The 20663-nt window shown below is 45.2% G+C and overlaps 1 protein-coding gene across 1 annotated transcript in view; it reads left to right on the top strand.

Annotated features, from left to right (window-relative positions):
* The window catches only part of GORASP2 (golgi reassembly stacking protein 2), a 34497-nt gene extending 25568 nt beyond the window's left edge, over positions 1-8929 (top strand). Inside the window, exons 8-10 of the mRNA XM_070422777.1 lie at positions 4054-4140; positions 5626-5736; positions 7790-8929. Of these exons, the coding sequence (XP_070278878.1) occupies positions 4054-4140; positions 5626-5736; positions 7790-8130 (539 nt within the window). The 3' untranslated portion in view covers positions 8131-8929. The remainder of the gene's footprint in view (positions 1-4053; positions 4141-5625; positions 5737-7789) is intronic.
* Positions 8930-20663: the final 11734 nt, after the last annotated feature.

The following is a 20663-nucleotide window of genomic DNA, read 5'->3' as shown; positions in this document are numbered from 1 at the left end:
GAGCAGGATACCATGTATTCCTTTCCTAGGAGCTCAGTCTTGCTCAGGAAACATGTGTCTGTCTCCTTTCCTTTATTACTTGTTCTACCTAATACATATAGTCCCTGTTTGTTTTTGTGATGTTATTTTTTTTTAATACATTTTATTGATTTTTTTACAGAGAGAAAGGGAGAGGGATAGAGAGTCAGAAACATCGATGAGAGAGAAACATTGATCAGCCGCCTCCCGCACACTCCCCACTGGGTATGTTCCCGCAACCAAGGCACATGCCCTCAACCGGAATCGATCCTGGGACCCTTGAGTCCGCAGGCCGGCGCTCTATCCACTGAGCCAAACCAGTTAGGGCATGTTGTTATTTTTTTAACAGCTTTATCAAAATCTAATTCACATACCAAACAATTCGCCCATTTAAAATATACATTTCGGTGGGGGTGGTGAGTTTATTTGCAGAGTTGTTTAATCATCACCTCAGTCAATTTTAGAAAAATTTTATTACCCCAAAAGAGACCCTGTACCCATTATCAGTCACTTCCTATTTTTCCCCAATGTGCCCCCTCCTTGCTTGGCCTAGGCAGTTACTGATCTACTTTCTTTCGATGGATTTGTCTAATCTAGGCCTTTCATATAATACTAGGGGCCCGGTGTACGAATTCGTGCACAGGTGGGGTCCAGCTGGGGGGAGGGGCCGAGGGAGGTTGGCCAGCTGGCCCCACCCACGGCTGGGCTGGTTGGCCAGCCGCAGTGTGTGTCATAGCAACCTGTCGTTCTGGTCACTTGGCTTTTATATATGTAGATAGATATGTGCAGTTTCCTGTGATTGGCTTCTTTCACTTGGAATAATGTTTTTAAGATTCATTCATGTCATAGCATATATTAAAACTTCGTTCCTTTTTATGGCTAAATATTATCCCATTGGATTGATATTCCACATTTTGTTTATTCATCAGTTGAGGGACTTCTTAAATTATTTCTACTTTTTGGCTACTATTAATAGTATTGCTATGAACATTTGAGTACAAGTTTTTATGGGATTGCTTGGTCACATAATATAGTTCTTAACTTGGTATGTTGGTAGAGTTTATTTTTTTCTTTCCTTTTTAAAAAATCTTCTGTTTTTTGGTTTTCTTCCTTCATAATACTATACCTAGAGTATATTATGTACTCAGATATTGAGTAAGTGAATTAAATACTGACATGGTTTAGTTTTATTTCCTTAGTACTTTTTATTCTTGAGCTATTTGTATTCAATATTTGCTTACATGTTCTGGAATGGATTTAAAACAGCCCAGCAAGATACACTTAAGGTCAAGAATATAATCTCTGGAGTTGGTCCCCTAGGTTCAAATCAAAGCTTTTTTTAGAATCTTTGTTTTTTCCCCCAAAGAAGTGTTTTTCTAGATGAATTTTTAAATTTTAATTTCTTATAATTAAAAATTTAACTCAGAAATGGGTAGAATAGTATAACAAACCCTCACTATGCAGCTTCATTTGTTATCAGTATGGTGACATATCTTCCCACCCCTACTCTTTGTTGTTGTTTTTTCCCAGTATATTTTTATTGATTTCAGAGAGTAAGGAAGAGGGAGATAGAAAAATCAATGATGAAAGAGAATCATTGATCGGTGCCTCCTGCTCACCCCGCACTGGGGATTGAGCCCCAACCAGGCATGTGCCCTGACCAGAAATCAAACTGTTACCTCCTGGTTCATAGATCGATGCTCAACCACTGAGCCATGCCAGCCAGACTTTTTGTTAAGTTTTTTTCCCAACTTGATTGAGGTGTTATGTGCATACCATAAAATTAATTCGCTGTAAATATACAATTCAGTGTCTTTCAGTATATTTAAGTAGGGAGTTGTGCAGTCATCACCACAATCCAGTTTCAGGACATTTCCTAGGTGACATTAACTATTAATGTCATCAATATCAAGTCTTAGATACAGTTGGGAGGGATTTTAAAGTTTGTTTCATATAAGTGGTGTTTGAATTCTTTTTATGTTATGATTTTTTTTTCTTATACCCCATCAGATGCTCCTGTAGTGTTCCTGAATAGACTTAGTAAAGGTGGATTGGGGTTCTTCTCACGGCAGAGGCTGTATCTGTGTCTGAGTAACTCTACCTGCTTTAGAGTAAGAGGGTTCCTATGCCTTATGATAAGTCTTCTGATTTTAGAGGACAGCTAACATCTCTCTTCAAGTCCCAGTTTCTTTTTGACATTTTAGCTCTTCCCTCATTACATTAGAATTATACAGTACTTGTATTATCTTAAAAGCACATGCACTGAGATCCTTGACCTTATAACACTACAGAGAAATGGTTTCTTGAATATTAAAAGAAAGAGTATAGATAAAGCAGTAATTGCTCAAAAGAGACTGTCAGATACTAACATTTTCACTTCGAGTAACTCAGTTTAAAAATACTCCTATGTCCTAGCATCATAGTGTGAGAAACAATTTTTTGTTAGGCATTTATTTTTCTGTCTTTGCTTTTATTTTTTTTTTTTTAATATATTTTTATTGATTTCAGAGAGGAAGGGAGAGGGAGATAGAGATAGAAACATCAATGATGAGAGAGAATCATTGATCAGCTGCCTCCTGCACACCCCCTACTGGGGATCGAGCCTGCAACCCGAGCATGTACCCTTGACTAGAATCGAACCCAGGACCCTCCAATCCCCAGGCCGACGCTCTATCCACTGAGCCAAACTAGCTAGGGCTGTCTTTGCTTTTAATTATATTGCTGCAAAGTAGCCCAAATAGTAACTGTAGAAATATAGAAATATATGGTTTTTAAAAATGACTTCTCTGTGGGTTGATATTTTTTAGATTATGAAAGTTTTAGAAAATGAATGTATCATGTTGAAATGGCATTAATCAGTGTGACCTTTCTGGTACACCCCCACAACACTTCCCGACCCCCTTCTTTGCTCAGTTTTTCTGCAGAGAACTTACACCATTTTACATACTATGTATTTTATTTGTTTAATATTTGTCTTTTCTGGCCTTCATTAGAATGTAAATTTCGTAAAGGTCTTGATTCCTATTTTTTTTATGCTGTGAAGAGCCTCCAGGCCTAGAACAATATCTAATATATAATAAGTGCCCCTCAAAAACTTGAGTAAATGAACGCACCAACCAACCATCCAACAACCTCTTGGAGAGTCTGATAAAAGCAAAGAATCCTCTTCTACTTTTGCATGCCTCCAATTTCTGCAGTAAATATATACATGAATAAATAAATATCTGAAGATGGTTGCTTCATACTTTTAGGCACAATTCATTTCTACTACTGTATTTAAGCAGATCTCTATAAGATTAAGATAAAAACTAGAATTCATTTGCAATATTACTATTGTTTTGACATCAGCAAAACCTCCCACATAAGTAGGTGAGAAACTTTAGTAGGTAATCTTGATCAGGCAGTATCTTAAGAGTTATTTGTATATAAAGAACATAGCATCCTCAAGCTAGCATAAGTGAAAGTGGGAATGTGCTGGACCTCAAAGAAGTGTCACAGAACCTAGAGTCAAATGGAAATGGAGATCCAGGAAGCCAGGTCATTCTCTCCATCTCTGGAGGTTCACGTGCTCTTTTGTCTCTTTCCTCTTTCAGAGCCCAGCACTCACTGTTTCATCAGGCATATGGCTCCCACCCCTCCAGCAGGCCCAGGTCCCCATGGTTTCTTAGTTCAGGAGCCCAATGGAGACTGACTAATCTTTGCATTCCATTTCCAGATTTGCAAAAACAATTTTGTAATCTAACCCTGCTTAGGTCAAGTGTAAATGTCTCATCCAGTGAGCTTAGCTGGACTGGCTTTGCTGAGCCTCCCGCCTTCTCGGCCCAGGCTCTAACAGTTTTTGTTAGGGGCCATGGGCAGAGTAGATAGACCAGCTGTGACACCTAATGACACAGCCAGAAATTAACTAAATGAAGTCCCACTGACCACCTGGGGGGCGGGGGAGGGTAGGGGGACTAAACACTGTGAATATAATCTGTTTATTCTTTGTCAACTGAATTTGTTATAAATTTTTAAAAGGTTGTACTTTTATTTTAGGTGTACCAACAGTACCATTATTGCCACCACAAGTAAACCAGTCCCTCACTTCTGTACCATCAATGAATCCAGCTACTACATTACCAGGTAAGCAGCAGGAGACTTGAGATGTATGTAATAAGAGCATTACTGATATTTTGCATCTTAAAAAGCAATGAAAAAAATGTTACACCTATGGAGTGACTTTTTATGTCTTTTAATCTCATTTTGCCTCTGTAACTTTGTGATAAATGAGAGCAAGAGGAAATGAACCAACTTACCACCCCTTCCCACCCCTCTTGCAGCATGAGGCAGGAATAAGAAATATGTGCAAGTTCGGTTCTTCAGTGCTTCCTTAGTTGGGCTTTCTCATAGTTGTCTACTAGTATGTGAATACACATTATGTCCTGGGAGAGGGCACTCCTTATCTGCATCTTTAGTAGCTTGAACATTAGATTAGATTTTGGTTTATTTCTCTTACTGTTCCCAATGAACACGAGTCCCTTTATCTTGCAAATAATAATCAAGTATTATTTCACTGATCAAATATATTTGCATTGTGGGAGTCTTTAATTATATAGCTAAAGATGTTGTTATACAGACATATTAAGCCATTGTTAACCAATTAACCAAGTATGTACACACTCAAACACAGAATGATAAAGCAGGTCAGAGAAAATGTTAATAACATTTGGGGAATTTGAGTGAAAGGTATATTTGGGGATTCTTTATATCGACTGCTTTTTGTAACCCTAAGTCTGAAATTATTTCAGAATTTGAAAAAAAAAAAGGCCAGAGAGACTGTAAACCTCAACCAACAAAGAAAACTTCCATTCCATTTTACTACCATTCTTGCTGGATAAATCACCCCTTTCTCCAGACATTTTGACCTCATCGTTCTTGCTCTTGGGTTTAGAACAGCGGTTCTCAACCTGTGGGTTGCGACCCCTTTGGGGGTCGAACGGCCCTTTCACAGGGATCGCCTAAGACCATCGGAAAACATATATAATTACATATTGTTTTTGTGATTAATCACTATGCTTTAATTATGTTCAATCTGTAACAATGAAATTGGGGGTCACCACAACATGAGGAACTGTATTAAAGGGTCGCGGCATTAGGAAGGTTGAGAACCACTGGTTTAGAATTAGTATTTGTTTTAACTCTTAGCCATTTAATCAGTTAGGTATAGAAAGACATTTTGCTTCGCCTCACTGGCGAGGCTCAGTAGTTGAGCCTTTACCTACGAATCTGGAGGTCGTGGTTCAATTCCCGGTCGGGGCACATTCCCGGGTTGCAGGCTCAATTCCCAGTGTGGGGCATGCAGGAGGCAGCCAATCAATGATTCTCTCTTATCACTGATGTTTCTATCTCTCTCCCTCTCCCTTCCTCTCTGAAATAAATAAAAATATATTTTAAAAAACAGACATTTTGCTTCAGTGAGATTTTATTGTTAATGTTGTTATGATACAAAACTGCCACATAGTAAGTGGACTTCTCACTTTGAAGTGAGTAGTATTTTTTCAACACAGATGGATTGAATGTTTTCCCCCCTGGGAACTGGTTAACCTTTTGTCCTCACCTTCTCTTCAGGTCTGATGCCTTTACCACCAGGACTACCTAACCTGTCTGCCCTCCCCAACCTCAACCTCCCCACACCACACGTCATGCCCAGCGTCAGCCTTCCAGAACTTGTGAACCCAGGTATGTTGCCCATCTTGCCTTCCTAGGGCTCTAACTAATAAAAAGTTTTATCTAGGAAAGCCAATCCTCTATTTCAGGGCTGTTGTGGGTTTTTTTCTGGAAAAGGCAGATCAGTTTAATAAATTGTAGCTGCCTCAAATCAATATTAATCTTTTTTATTTAAAAGGCTTTTTAAAAAAAGAGGAAGCCCTAACCGGTTTGGCTCAGTGGATAGAATGTCGGCCTGTGGACTGAAGGGTCCCAGGTTCGATGCATGTACCTTGGTTGCGGGTTCATCCCCAGTAGAGGGTGTGCAGGAGGCAGCTGATTGATGTTTCTAATCTCTATCCCTCTCCCTTTCTCTCTGTAAAAAGTCAATAAAATATATATTTTAAAAATAGATTTTTTAATTAAAAAAAAGAGGAAGAAGTTATCTTTGTGATTCTCCTCTCACTGCACCCTGACAACTCATGCGCCACAAAGGCCATTCGTAGAAGTAAAGAGAGTGTGTGGTGTCATGCTGCTGTAACTAAATTGGATGGAAGGTGTACATTTCACCCAGTGGAGGTGAATGAACTTCTCTGATTCTCCTTGTGTTTGGGGCGGCTTCCCCCTGTGGTGCCTATCTTGCGTAGCCCAGGCCCGGAAACTTAGACTGTAAAACCATTGCCCTTGCTCAGCTGGTTAGCTTATTTTTTGATAAATACTTGTCATTTAATAAATATTCTCCATTATTAAATGTTTTTATAATAAAAACTGTGAGAGATTTTAGCTGCAAATAGGTAAGTTAGCAGATATTCAGTGTTCACACTCTTCTTATGCACTGATGAAAATGAAGCAGCAGAGTATATCCCACAAGTCTGCTCTTCCAGTTAATGGTTACCCAGGTTACCTTTGACTTGGGGAGGGCCACATGTCAGGGCTGACTTTTCATTCCTGTAAACGCTAATGCTTATTGTCTTAGCGCTCTCTGTCTTTTCTTCTGTGCCCTACATTCTTGGCTTTTTCCTGTCTTTTCCCCAAATTGACATTGAAGGTTTAATCAGCCCAGTGGTTGCCCTGAACCTGTTGTGCAACCTGCCTTTCCATTGTTTCTGAAAGAAGTAATACTCTTTTCCTTTATTATTATTGATTCCTTATTTTTAATCCTCACCCAAGGAATTTTTTTTTAAGTATATATTTTTATTGATTTCAGAGAGGAAGGGAGAGGGGGAGAGAGAGATAGAAACATCAATGATGAGAGAGAATCATTGATTGGCTGCCTCCTGCATACCCCCTACTGGGGATCGAGCCCACAACCCAGGCATGTGCCCTTGACCGGAATCGAACCTAGGACTTTTCAGTCTGTAGGCCGACACTCTATCCACTGAGCCAAACCAGCTAGGGCTCTTTTTTCCCCCCATTAATTTTCAGAGCGAGTCAAAGGAGGTGGGGGCCGGGGGGGAGAAAAACATCCATGTGAGAGAGACACATCAACTGACTGCCTCTCGCATGTGCCCCCACTGGGGGCAAGAAATGAACCCACAACCAAAATACGTGCCCTTGACCAGGAATTGAACCCTTGACCCTTTATTCCGAAAGCTGACACTCTAACCATTGAGCAAAACTGGCCAGAGCTATTGTGCATTTTAAAATCAATACAATAAACCCACTAAATATAAACAGTCATCCCTCAATCTGGGGCTTGAGCAGAGGCTGGGTATTTATGATGAAGCTAATGCAGGGGCTTCATGACAAGCCCCTCCTTCCACAGTCTTCCCAGAGGCTGCCTTCTGTGTCTCCTCATCCTATTGTCTGTCCAGGGCAGCTCTCAGTCAGCTTGCAGCTTTCCTGGGTGAGTGGGATTCTCCTGTCCGACACTCGGTGTGGCTACAGTGCCTGCTGGAGGGGCTGCTGTCTGTCCCCACTGGGAGAGTCATTTCTTCCCTGAGCTGGGACAGGGAGCCGAGGCATATACGAGCCTAGACACAGGGAGCCTTTCCTCCTGGCCAGCTGGTCAATACAAACAGTTATGTGACTATGACTACTCTTTTAGTGCTGGGAGGATGTATGATCTGTGCTGTTTTTGTCCTAGGTTTGCCACCTCTTCCTTCCTTGTCTTCCCGAAACTTACCTGGCATTGCAGCTCTCCCCTTGCCATCCGAGTTCCTTCCATCATTCCCTTTGGTTCCAGAGGTCTCTCCAGCAGCAGGCTCAGCGGAGCTGTTGTCCTCCCTCCCACCCACCAGCAGCCCACCCTCCGACCCCGTCATGACCACTGCAAGAGCAGATGCTGCCTCAGCACTCACTCTGGATGTAACGCTCCCAACTTCCAAGGCCCCGATCACTGTTGAGGACAGAGTCAGCGAATCCACCCTAGCCAGCCAGAAGCCTGTTTCTTCCGTAACAGATGCAAATGCCTCTGAGTCACCTTAACTTTGAACCATCTTTGGAGTTGGCTCGGTGTGCTTATTTAACCACAGAAACGAATCTGGAAACGCAAACTATCATTAATTTCACACTAGTTTTTATCATATCTGTAGGTTCCTGTAAATAATTCTAAGGGAAAACTAAGCAAGAGGATCTGAGATTGTATCCTGCCAAATCAGGGTGGGTTCATGGGCTGGGGAGGGAAATGTCAAAATGTGCTTGTATTTTGAAAACAACCAAAAAGAATTGTAAGAGGGCTTGCTGCCAGGTTTCCACTGCCATTCTTGGGGGTGTGCATCTTTGGGAAAGGTGGCAACAAGGTGTCTACTTTTGTCCCTGTCCCCCTGCTGCTCCTCTGTAAGAAAATGAAACATTTTATGCCTAGTTCTCACATGCAGCATTTCTTGTAGTTTGTAAATCATTTGCGGGAAAGCAGACCAATTCACTAAACCGTGAAAGGAAAAAATATTTACTTTTGGTCTCCGTGAGTCACATCTCTATTAAGGTTTACACAAAAATCCAGCTAAAGATGCTTGATAAAGTTACACAATGTGCACTAGTAATTGAACATCTTTTTATTCAGCCTATACACGGATCCTTGTTTTGAGCTCTCAGAATTACTCAGACAACATTTTGTAACTGCTGCTGTTGCTTTATACGTCCACCATAAAATACATTTAAAAAGAAATAAAGGAGGTATTGGTGTTGCACAGTTTTAAACCAGAAGGTGGCACTTTGTGGCTACATCAGATATTACAACTATACTGGGAAAGCATAGATATAGCAATAAATTATAGTAATTTGACTTTTCTTGTGATACATTTAAATTATAGGTCTTACCTGCCATATGTGAATGCATTGCTCTCAGTGTGCCACACATCTTCAGTGTAATTTTTCATGTCTTAATGTTAGCTTTCTCCTAAGTTTTCTAAGAGAAGATAAGGTAAATGGAATTGATTTATTGAATGAAATTAAGTGCATATTATATCTCTGTTTTTAAATAAGATGAAAGAACTTCATCGGTTATTGACCTGGCACTGGCGTGAACATTGCTAAGAGAATAGCACATAGAACTACAACCACTCAGCTAACTAGGGTCATCAGCTCCAGCTCAGAGCCTCCAACAGGGGCCAATGCCAGTCAGTTCTTAGCATATATCCATTTCTAGAGCCAGATTTCTAGTTAAAATGATTAAAGAAGGCTCCAGCTCTAATCATAGCATCTTCTGTTTACATTATAAATATTTCTAGAATAGTTCTCTCAATTCTATTTTTAAAGAGGAGCTTATAACAGGTAGGAAAAATATTCACAAGTATATTTAAACTAGAGGCCCGATGCATGAAATTCGTGCAAGGGTCTCGGCCCTCGCAGCCCCAGCTTCGTCCAGAAGGTCATCCGGCTGTCTGGTCTAATTAGCATATTGTGCTTTTATTATTATAGATGGTATAATTGTTTACTTTCCAGGACAGGAAAAGTTGAGCAAGTTGTTATTACTTTCTAAAAGATGTTCATATTAAGTGTGTGTGTGTGTGTGTGTGTGTGTGTGTGTGAGTGAGATACCTTAGTGCAGTGGTTCTCAACCTTCCTAATGCTGTGACCCTTTAATACAGTTCCTCATGTTGTGGTGACCCCCCCCCAATTTCATTGTTACAAATTGAACATAATTAAAGCATAGTGATTAATCACAAAAACAATATGTAATTATATATGTGTTTTCTGATGGTCTTAGGCGACCCCCAAAGAGGTCGTGACCCACAGGTTGAGAACCGCTGCCTTAGTGGAAAGCAAGTAATTTTTTAAAAAATATTTTTATTGATTTCAGAGGGGGAGAGAGAGAGAGAAACATCAACGATGAGAGAGACTCATTGATCGGCTGCCTTTTGCACGCCCCTACTGCGGAACGAGCCTGCAACCCAGGCATGTGCCCTTATGGGAATTGAACTGTGACCACCTGGTTCTTAGGTCGATGTTCAACCATCGAGTCATACTGGCTGGGCAATTTTTAAGATTTACAAAATGATTTTTTAACACCTTTCGTACCGCATAGAAATCTCTAAGACATACGCCAGGGACTGCACGTTTTTGGGCAAACTGCACGTTATTTAAATCATCATAACTACAGATCATAGTGCACTTTAGGTGTTGTTTTTCAATAATTATAACATTTTTATTTACAAAAACAAAGTTCCTAGTACTTTTTTAACGTATGGTACTGCGTAAAACATTTTCTAAAAGCGCCAGGAACTTGAAGACTATTCGAATGACCAAAATACAATGTAACTGCAATGCTTTATGGGTTCGTGCAATTATATAGTTTTTCGTAGATTGACCTGCACGGTTTCCACCAATAAGATCGCTTCATTCGATGTGGACAAGACAGTGTGCTGACATCTAAGGTCCATAACAGATGGCGTGTGAAAAACGAGAAAACTCGTGAGCGGTCCTTAACAGATGGTGCGCGAAACACGAGAAAGCTCGTGAGCGGTATGAAAGGTGTTAACAGTTTCTCCAACGCAATGATATTACCTCTTGTGGGATCACAGTTCTCATTTGAAAATGACAACATCCCTAGACCATCTTCCCAGGAAAATGTCCATAAGTATATGTAAAACCCTGTGCTCTGGGGAGAGAGGGCTTCTTAGCACTCCCTTGGAAGATAGCTACAGACTTGGTCTAGATTGGCTCATTAGATCTTTACTTATTTTAGATACTCTTTGCTTCTTTCAGAAAAAAAACAGTTTTGGTGTTTATAGACAGCAGTAGGTTCTGTACCAGGTGCCAGAAATGTGATATAAAAAAAGTGTCCCTACCAAGAAGCCACTCACTGTGGCCTTCTTGGGGGGTCAGTCCTCAGGGCTCTCCAGGGTAAGTGCTCTAACATGGAGAGGAGTTCCAGCGAGATGAGGATCACAAAGGCAGAATTACCTTTGAACCCTCTGCACCGCTCAGCTTGTGTCCAAGTGCCACAAAAGAGGCACAAGGCAGTAATGGGGGAGGACATTAGTTTTGAATAGGCTGTTACCACAACAATTCTCAAAATAATAGTGGCTTAAACAAGAATGTTTATTTCTCTCCCTTATTCAGAGAGATGGAGGTAGACCAGCTGAGGCAGGCCTGGCCCCTGGGATGTCAGAGACCTGGGCTCTCAGCTCGTAGTTCTACTTGGTGTGCTTTCCATTTCCAAGGTTAGCATACGGACCCAGATGGCAGCTGGAGCCCCAGCTACACCATTCTCATTCCAGCCAGAAGAGCAACTCCTGTCCCCCTTCCTTTGGGGGCAATTCAGAAAAGTTTCACACAGCACTTTAGCTCACATCCTTCTGGCCAGTGTGGAGTCACCAGGCCACTTTTAGCTGAAAAAGGGTCTGAGAGATGAAGTCTTTATCTCATATGCCCAGCCATTGCTGATAAGGAAGGGGAGTAACTAATGCAACCTAAGTGCCTGGCTGGGGAGTTGGGCCTTTGTCTTAAAAACAGGAGTCACAAAAGAACAAAACAAAACAAAAAAAGAAAGAAAAGAAAAAGAAAATAAGAGAAAAAAACACAGGAGTCACAGGAGTATTTCGTTGGGAAAAAGCTCAGATTTGCATTTGAGAAAGCCTGCCTAGCAGAGTGGAGGGGGCAGAGCGTCAGGGCCAGGGAAGTGGCTCTGTTACTCAAAGGCCACTTAGGTAGCTAAGACCATCTGTGATGATGACTTTGGTTTTTGTTCCTGTTTTACTGAATGTGCTTACCTTTGAATAGCCTCATTTAGCTCATTGCCTGAAAAGTGAAAATAAAAAGGAGAAACAGCTTCCTCATGAGACTTAAACTAAAGTTTAAGGATGGCTCTTCCTTGGTCTGAAGGTGAAGGCCTCCCCTCTAATTATCTGACCACCCAGCAAGCCTTTCCACCCGCTTAAAATCACCTCAATTAGAGTATGGATAGCTGGGCCCTTGGAGTTTTGAAAAGCTTCCCATGGGACGAGAGCCCCTCATAGGGACATTTCTCGCCCTCATTGAGCCTGTCCCCTCCCAGGCTGCAATTAGCAGCTGGCTCAGCACCTCCTCCTCTGATAATTGAGTCAGGCTGTCTTGTAACGGGGACGTAATAAGGCAATAGGAACGTCATTGTCTACTAAGACACACCTCTCAGCAAAGTGCACATTAGAAGAGAGCCCTTTTTATTGCTGATAATTTTTGCATTTGATGTAGGAGGAGCAGTTTCAGGTTTTGCTGACCAATGCATTCCTTTATAGGCCTTGGGACCACTCCTAGGCTGGCGGCACCCTGGGAACTGGGGAAGGGGGGGGCGGGGGGGGAGGGGGGGAAGGGGCTGTTCACAAGGATGCAGCCAGGGGCAGAGGCTTGCTGCCAACTGCGGAAGGAAGGCCGGCACAGTTTACACCTGTTAAAGCGCAGCTGAGGCTGAGAAGTGCAGAAAAAGCTGCTGCTCCAGGGAACTGGCCACTCTCCTCCAGTTCAAATAACACACGAGGACACTCCTTCCGCTGGTGGAGGTGCGCTCCGGGGACTTTGGTTGTTACCAGCTTTGAGGCTGCAGCAATAGGAAGGCCTCTGCTCCTTGAAGGCCACTGGGCCTTGGGGTAATAACAGCCACTGCCCACTGCCCAGTGCTCAGTGAGGAGCCAGGCCAGGTCTGTGCAAAGCCCTTTACAAGACAATCTGCCCAGCGAACAAGAGGTAGCCAACTGGCTTCCCCAACGTGGTTCTTTGATCTGCCCTGTATATATTAAAATGTGAATCAATTGCCAACATTTAAAAGTCAGAAAAAGTCCCAAGATCCAGCAACACTGGGTTCTGTCCACAAAGAAACAAGCGCCATCTTAAGCCTACGCCCTCCAGTCTGCCCCAGTCCCCACCTGGCCCACAGACAACTTGCAGTGTCTGCAGTATGATCCTGGTGGCGATGGGTGGGAAACCGGGACTTCAAGAATTTGGAGGGTCCAGAGCCCAGAGAATCCAGGATCAGAAACAAGATCCTCCCTGGACTTCCTTGTTTTAGATCCATGAATCTTGGTGGAACAGGCTCTAAGGCAGCGGTTCTCAACCTGTGGGTCACGACCCCTTTGGGGTCGAACGACCCTTTCACAGTGGTCGCCTAAGACCATCGGAAAACACATATATAATTACATATTTTTGTGATTAATCACTATGCTTTAATTATGTTCAATTTGTAACAATGAAATTGGGGGTCACCACAACATGAGGAACTGTATTAAAGGGTCGCAGCATTAGGAAGGTTGAGAACCACTGCTCTAAGGTAAACAAAGTTTGACGCAGTCACTTAAACTATAAACCTGGGGGAGAAATAGTTGTCTGGACAATGACTGGGACAGTGACCAGAATTTGGGTTTTACCAGCCTCTTCCTAAAGCCAATTCTGGGGCTCCAAGCCCATTAGTTATTTACCTTACCAACCAACTCTGTTGGAATTTATCATCAGTTCTCTTTTAGGGAATAAGGAGTAGGTGATACAAGGTCCTGAATACCTGGGAGGCCTGCCCTCCACTCAATACAGCCTCACATCCTCATAGAGCAGTGGTTCTCAACCTTGGCTGCACATTAGAATCACCTGGGAATCTTTTTAAAATCCTGATTTCTGGGCCTCATCCTCCGGAAATTCTGTTTCTTTGTTACTAATGTTGTGGCCCTACCCCAAAACAAAGAAACAGAATTTCCGGGGGATGAGGCCCAGAAATCAGGATTTTAAAAAGATTCCCAGGTGATTCTAATGTGCAGCCAAGGTTGAGAACCATTGTGGTAGAGGGAAGCGGCTCACATTTGCCCAGCCCTGGCCAGGCTGACCTGGTTTGGCACCGGGACTAAGCCTGCCTGAGAGGAAGCACCTTCGAGAAGCATTGAATTAGAGTGGTTGGGATGGGGCTCTGGGGACTTCTTATTTCTTCTCTTATACACGTGTGTATTGTCAGAATTTTAAAAAACAGATTTGAGTTACTTTTCAGTCAACAAAAACTAGGGTTATTTCCATGTCGGGACAGTTGGGAGACTTACAGAGCCAGGACTGCCTAGCTGGAGGGAGCGTGGGCTGGGGATCTCCAGTGGCATTTACAGGGAGCCTGGTCATACACACGGAGCTCTCTACAAAGAAATCCCTATCAATGGTCCTAGACTGGAATTGCCACCGATGTTTGCTCAAACTACAAATCACAACACAGTGCCAGTCTGTTGTGTCTAAATCACATCAGCCAGAAATGTTCCCGTGTGGTTCAGACAGCTGTGCTAAGCCGAGGGCCCAGAGACATGATGGCAGCAGTCCCTGTCGCCTCTAGACATTGTTCAGATCTCCAGAAGGAATGTTAGCCGTCGGGTACATGAAGTGTACGCAGGTCTAATATTTCCTTTGAAGATCAGCTGAACAACCTGTGTGCTTTCGGACAACGGGGAGCCCGAGTGTGAGAGCTCATGCGCTGTCTTGCTAGGGAGCTGAATAAAAACAAGAAATGGGCTCTTGTTGTGGAGCCCAGGGACTCCGCTCATTCTGATGTCAATAAAACGAGCCGTTTGCCCACCTTGGTCTCTGTCAAGTTTTTTTCTTTTCTTGAAATGATCAGAAATGAAAAGGGCATGGAACCTTAGAGACAATGAGCTTCGTTTTTCCAAGTTCATATCTCTATTAGGCAGATAGTATAACCTGTGTTCCCGGCGGGGCCAGGTGAGGATCCACTGTGGCTGGAATGGGGAAGAAGCAGAGAGAGACGGACACAGGCCCCTGGGCAGGCACTGGTTCCAGATTTGGTCATGGTCTCATGTTGCTGAATGGTACATGGAGGAAATTTTTTTTTTCTAATTTCAATACCTATGTGTTTATTTTAACATGTATTGAGAAAAACACTTTGATGAGTATCTTCCTTTACTAATAAACGTCAATGAGAAAAGGGAGTCAATTTAAAGAAAAGTATTAGTTGACAGCAGGTGCCAAGAGTTTTCCTGTTAGTTCTCTGGGGCATCCCAGCAGGTGGGACTGATAACTTCCCTCAACAGAGAAGAAACCTCCTCCGGGTCACACGGCGGAAAGCTTTGGGCCAGGAGCCGACTCCAGGGATGTCTGTCCGGGCCCCAGCTTCAGTTCTGTCCCTACAGGGCGGGCGCCCGCAGGGCCCAACCCTGACTGTCACCCGGAGACCCGCGCGGGGAGGCAGGGAGCCCCGCCAGGGCGGACTTCCGAGCGGAGCCCGCAGTGCGCGCCACGGCCACCAGGTGACACCCCGAGCCCAGGAAAGCCGCGCCCCGTCGAGGCCGCGGGGTCTCCGGGCCGGCCTCGCAGGGCCCCTGGGCGGGGCTGGGGCATCGTGGGAGCAGCCCCAAGGGTGGCGGCGCTTTTTGCTCTTTAGAAAAGGTCTCCGGGATTCCGTTCCCTGCCTCCTGCCGCCGCACCTGTAGCTGAGCGGGTGGGGGCGGGTTTGGGGGGGGGGGGGCAGAGAAGCCTGGGTCGTTCACCAGAAGGGTTCCTTTTTCAACACCATTTTAAAGTAGATATAGCATCCGCCTGAGGATTTGTTAAGATAAAGAAGGAAATCCTTCGGGTGTCTTCGAACCTCTCAGATACTTCAAGAAACACCAGGAATCTGAGTATCTGGTGCGGCGGTGCAGGGGCCTGGCTTCCACCATTCCCAGCCCACCCCCTCCCCACCCTCCTCCTCTGCCTCCTCAGCGCCGCGCAGGCTGCCGAGTGCAGGGCCGGGCTGTGACCGTCACAACCTGCCCCGGCCGTGGGCTCTGCGCAGCGCGCCTCTCTAGTCAACAAGGCAGTTTCCCTAAATCCGGCAGCCGGCTTTGGCCCCGGTGTCTGCCTCCGAAGGCATTCCACCACGCCGCCTACAAATTAGCAAAGGAGCAGCCCGCGTGATGAGTATGGGGACAGAAAAGCACAGGAGCGGGCAGCTTCACCTAAGGAGGCCAGGGGAGGCTCTCCCGAGGAGGTGTGTGGGGCTTTGAAGGGTGGATAGGAGCTCTCTCAGGCCGTCAGCCGAGCGTCCACAAGGACAGGAGGCGTGCACCACAGTGCTCTGGCACTACCCATCGCTCGGGAGTGCGGGGGTGAGGAATGGATTGGTAGCGGTTGCAGCTGGAGGGGGAAAGGGCCAGATCGTGAAAGGCCTTGGATTGGGTGCCAAGGAGTCTCGGACTGGACCATAAAAGGGATTTTTGTTTTGTTTGGGGCAGAGGAGTAAAGAGTTTGCCCTTTACAAGGATCAGTGATTTGAGAATTCTTCCTTTTAGCACGATAGCCTTTTGAAAGTAGAGTTTGTGGTACACAGAATTAAAAATCAGATCAAGGCGGAGCTGCTGAAAGCTGCCCTCTGGCTAGGAAGGGAATGTGTGGCTTCCCTGAAGAAGGCGGCCGCAGTCACCCCAGAGCCCACAGTGAGGGAAAACTTTAGGATCTCTCTTTTTTTAAAGAAGGTTGTTACTCTTTTTAATATATATATATATATTGATTTCAGAGAGGAAGGAAGAGGGAGAGAGAGATCGAAACATCGATGATGAGAGAGAATCATTGATCGACTGCCTCCTGCACACCCCCTACTGGGGATTGATCCCACAGCCCAGGCGTATGCCCCTGACAGGAATTGAACCCGGGACCCTGTAGTCCGCAGGCCAACACTCTATCCACTGAGCCAAACCAGCCAGGGCTAGGATCTCATTTTTTTTAAAATATATTTTTATTTATTTCAGAGAGGAAGGAAGAGGGAGAGATAGAAACATCAATGATGAGAGAGAATCATTGATTGGCTTCCTCCTGAACGGGGCTACTGGGGATCAAATCTGCAACCCGGGCATGTGCCCTGACTGGGAATCGAACCATGACCTCCTGGTTCATAGGTCAGTGTTCAACCACTGAGCCACACCAGCTGAGCTAGGAGCTCATCTTATCCCAAAGCAACTTGAGCCAGAGAAAGTGCTGTGATGCCTGAGGTCTCCGGCTTCCCAGTCCACCTCATCGCCCACCTGAAGGTCCTGCTTAGAGGGCTGTGGAGCACCTTCAATTTCTCCCCGTCTTTAGAGGTCTGGGAGGAGCCCAATGCCGGGGCGGGGGCGGGGGGTGAGAGCTCCCCAATTCTCCAGCAAGGCAACCTTTTCCACCTGGGCTGGGGAAAGCAACCGGGTCAGTGCTTCTCAACCCTGACTGCTTTTTTAAAAAGACCTTGAGCCTGACCGGTTTGGCTCAGTGGATAGAGCGTCGGCCTGTGGACTGAAGGGTCCCGGGTTCGATTCCGGTCAAGGGCATGTGCCTTGGTTTTGGGCACATCCCCAGTGGGGAGTGTGCAGGAGGCAGCTGATCGATGTTTCTAACTCTCTATCCCTCTCCCTTCCTCTCTGTAAAAAATCAATAAAATATATTTTTTTAAAAAATAATAAAAAATAAAAAGACGTTGATCATCTCCCTCAATTATTTTATGGGTGAAGAAAGTACAATCCAGCTCGGCTGGTGTGGCTCAGTGGTTGAACATTGACCCATGAACCAAGAGGTCACCCGTTGGATTCCCAGTCAGGGCACATGCCCGCCTGGGTTGTGGGCTCGATCCCCAGTAGGGGGCGTGCAGGAGGCTGCCCATGGATGTTTCTCTTTCATTGATGTTTCCCTTCCTCTCGCTCTCTAAAATAAATAAAAACATTTTTTTTTAAGTGAAATCCATTAAATGAAGCTGCCTCCGGCTCACAGCGGGGGTGGAACCGGGCCTTGTTGCAGGTGGAACCATTCATTGTGGATCAGCCTGGCGGCCACCTGTGCACGTGGGGACGGGTGGGTGGAGCAGCCCCCAGCGCCGGAGGCGCGCAGGTGACTGAGGCAGTCGAGGGCGGGGAGGAGGCGGCGCAGGCCCGGGAGCGCTGGCGGGGGACCTTCTTAACTTGAACCAGAGGGGAAAGTCCCTGCTTTTACCAGAATTTAAAATGCCACTGTTTGCTTTCTTCCTCAGTAAAACAGTGCAGTCCTCAGGTCTCCCAGTTTGTGCTAAGGACCCACCTTTGAACCGGGCTAGGCTTACGCTGGCCCTTAGCGGCGGGCTCCCGGGCCGCTCCTGCGCTCCGAGGGGAGCCTGCGCCCGGCTGCCGCTCTCGGGGCGCTGGCATCCTCCTGCCCCTGTGGACAAGCGGAGGAGCGGACGGCTCAGGTGAGAAAGTGCTTCGATGTGACATTTGAGGAGGGCGGCTCCCTGGGTTGACTTACACCCACCTGTCTTCACTCCTTGGCGGCAGGGACCGCGTCTGCAGCACCCGGCACATGCCTCGCTTCAGCCGCACCTAACGGTGCTGAATGATTGACATCAGGATCTGCCTTCATCCCGCCCAGAGTCCAGCCATGGGACCCAGCGAGAGTGAGACACGTGCTGGGCTGCTAGGTTAGAGCCTTACGGGCAGCGGCGTGCCTGGTGCACAGGTGCTGCCCCGCCCGCCCCCCGGCTCTGTCCGGCTCAGGCCCAGGGAGCCTCAGCCGGGAAGGAGCACATTCCCCCTCCGGGCGAGAGCTGTCTGTGGGGACCAGTGGCATCTCCAGGAGGTGTGTGTGGGAGCCAGGGCGACTGAAGGGCAAGGGCTGCTCACACCTGTTGCTCTGCCTCTAACGCCAGGCCAAAGGCTTTGTAGTCTCCCATTCCCATCTGACTGGGAGGGGTGTGTGTGTGTGTGTGTGTGTGTGTGTGTGTGTGTGTGTGTGTGTAGGGGGGTTCGGGGGTCGGGGGAGTGAAGTTAAGAACAACGCTTTTTGTTATTTGGTTGGTTTTCGGTTTTGGATTAGGGGTCTTATCTCTCTTGCTCAGGAGTAAACAATTAGTAAGTTATGGGCAGTAATTGAGTCTAAAGAGTCTTTATTTGGTTTCTCACTTTCAAAAGATGCTGTTCAGTGATTTGTTCTTTTACTTATAACACATTGGGATAATTAAAAGTTCTCAACACTGAGAAAAAATGTAATACTTGAAATATCTGAGCATGTCAGAAACTAGCAGCTCTTTGGTTTGTCTCAGGAAAACAAGATGGTGTCTGGGGAGAACTGCATTTGATAAAATATTGGCAAAAGTATGAACTGCATTTGATAAAATATTGGCAAAAGTATGAGAAGAGCCCTGGCCGAGTGGCTCAGCTGGTTGTGGCATCGTCCTATACACCAAAAGGTTGTGGGATTCCTCATCAGGGCACATACCTAGGTTTCGGGTTCAATCGCCGATGGGTTGAGTATGGGAGACAGTGGATCGATGTTTTTCTCTCACATCTATGTCTGTCTGTCTCTCCCCCGCCCCCCCTTCCTCTCTCTCTAAAATATCATTAAAAACATATCCTTGGGTGAGGATTTTTAAAAAAGTATTAGAACAGTGGTTCTCAACCTTCCTAATGCCGCGACCCTTTAATACAGTTCCTCATGTTGTGGTGACCCCCAACCATAAAATTATTTTCATTGCTACTTCATAACTGTAATTTTGCTACTGTAAACAATATGTAATTATATATGTGTTTTCCGATGGTCTTAGGCAACCCCTGTGAAAGGGTAGTTCGACCCCCAAAGGGGTCGCGACCCACAGGTTGAGAACCGCTGTATTAGACGAATACTATGGTAATATCAATAATATAACCATCTAGGGATTTAAGAAGTTCATACCTGTGATAAAAATGGCACCAACTATTTGATAACCTTGTTAGAGAATTACCGAGGAAGGATTTGTAGCTTATGTGATTTCCTATGTCTCAGAGCTAGCATTTGTCCAAAAGTTTCTCTTTTTACGTGTCAAGGAGAATGCACATATATATTTCTTCAGATCATAATTTCCTAAATATCTGGAGTATTGCCAGCTTTTATTACCAATATTCTCAGTATTCCAGGGCATATGTTTGTGCTTCTGATAATTTGAGGGGTATGACTGTCGTATTATTTCATCTCCAAAGTGATGAGTTTCTATAGTGAAAGGATGTTAGTTATTTTGCTTGAGTAACATAGACCTTTGACATTGTCTGTGTAAGTCTTTTTTATGTTGTAGTAGCACATATACGTTATTGTCTTACTGCAGTGTAATTTCACATTTATTTGTGTGATTCTCTAATAGATGTCTGTCTATTGGACTCTGTGCCAGCAAGGACACTTTCCTGCTTGGTTCTGTATCTGTGGAGCCTAGAAGAGTGTGTGGCATCTTATCCTATATAATAAAGAGGTAATATGCAAATTGACCATCACTCCAACACACAAGATGGCCACCCCATGTAGACACAAGATGGCCACCACAAGATGGCCAGCAGGGGTGGGCAGTTGTGGGCAATCAGGCCAGCAGGGGAGGGCAGTTGGGGGGGACCAGGCTTGCAGGGGAGGGTACTTGGGGGCGACCAGGCTGGCAGGGGAGGGCAGTTAGAGGCAATTGGGCCGGCAGGGGAGCAGTTAGGCATCAATCAGGCTGGCAGGGGAGTGGTTAGGGGGTGATCAGGCTGGCAGGCAGAAGCAGTTAGGGGCAATCAGGCAGGCAGGCAGGTGAGTGGTTTGGAGCCAGCAGTCCTGGACTGTGAGAGGGATGTCTGACTGCTTGTTTAGGCCCG

The sequence above is a fragment of the Myotis yumanensis genome, unplaced genomic scaffold (genome assembly GCF_028538775.1).
Source record: "Myotis yumanensis isolate MYYU_CA2020_CCGP unplaced genomic scaffold, mMyoYum1.0.hap1 SCAF_8, whole genome shotgun sequence".
Classification (NCBI taxonomy): Eukaryota; Metazoa; Chordata; class Mammalia; order Chiroptera; family Vespertilionidae; genus Myotis; species Myotis yumanensis.
The sequence above is the reverse complement of the archived record's forward strand: the minus strand, read 5'-3'. Positions and strand labels throughout refer to the sequence as shown.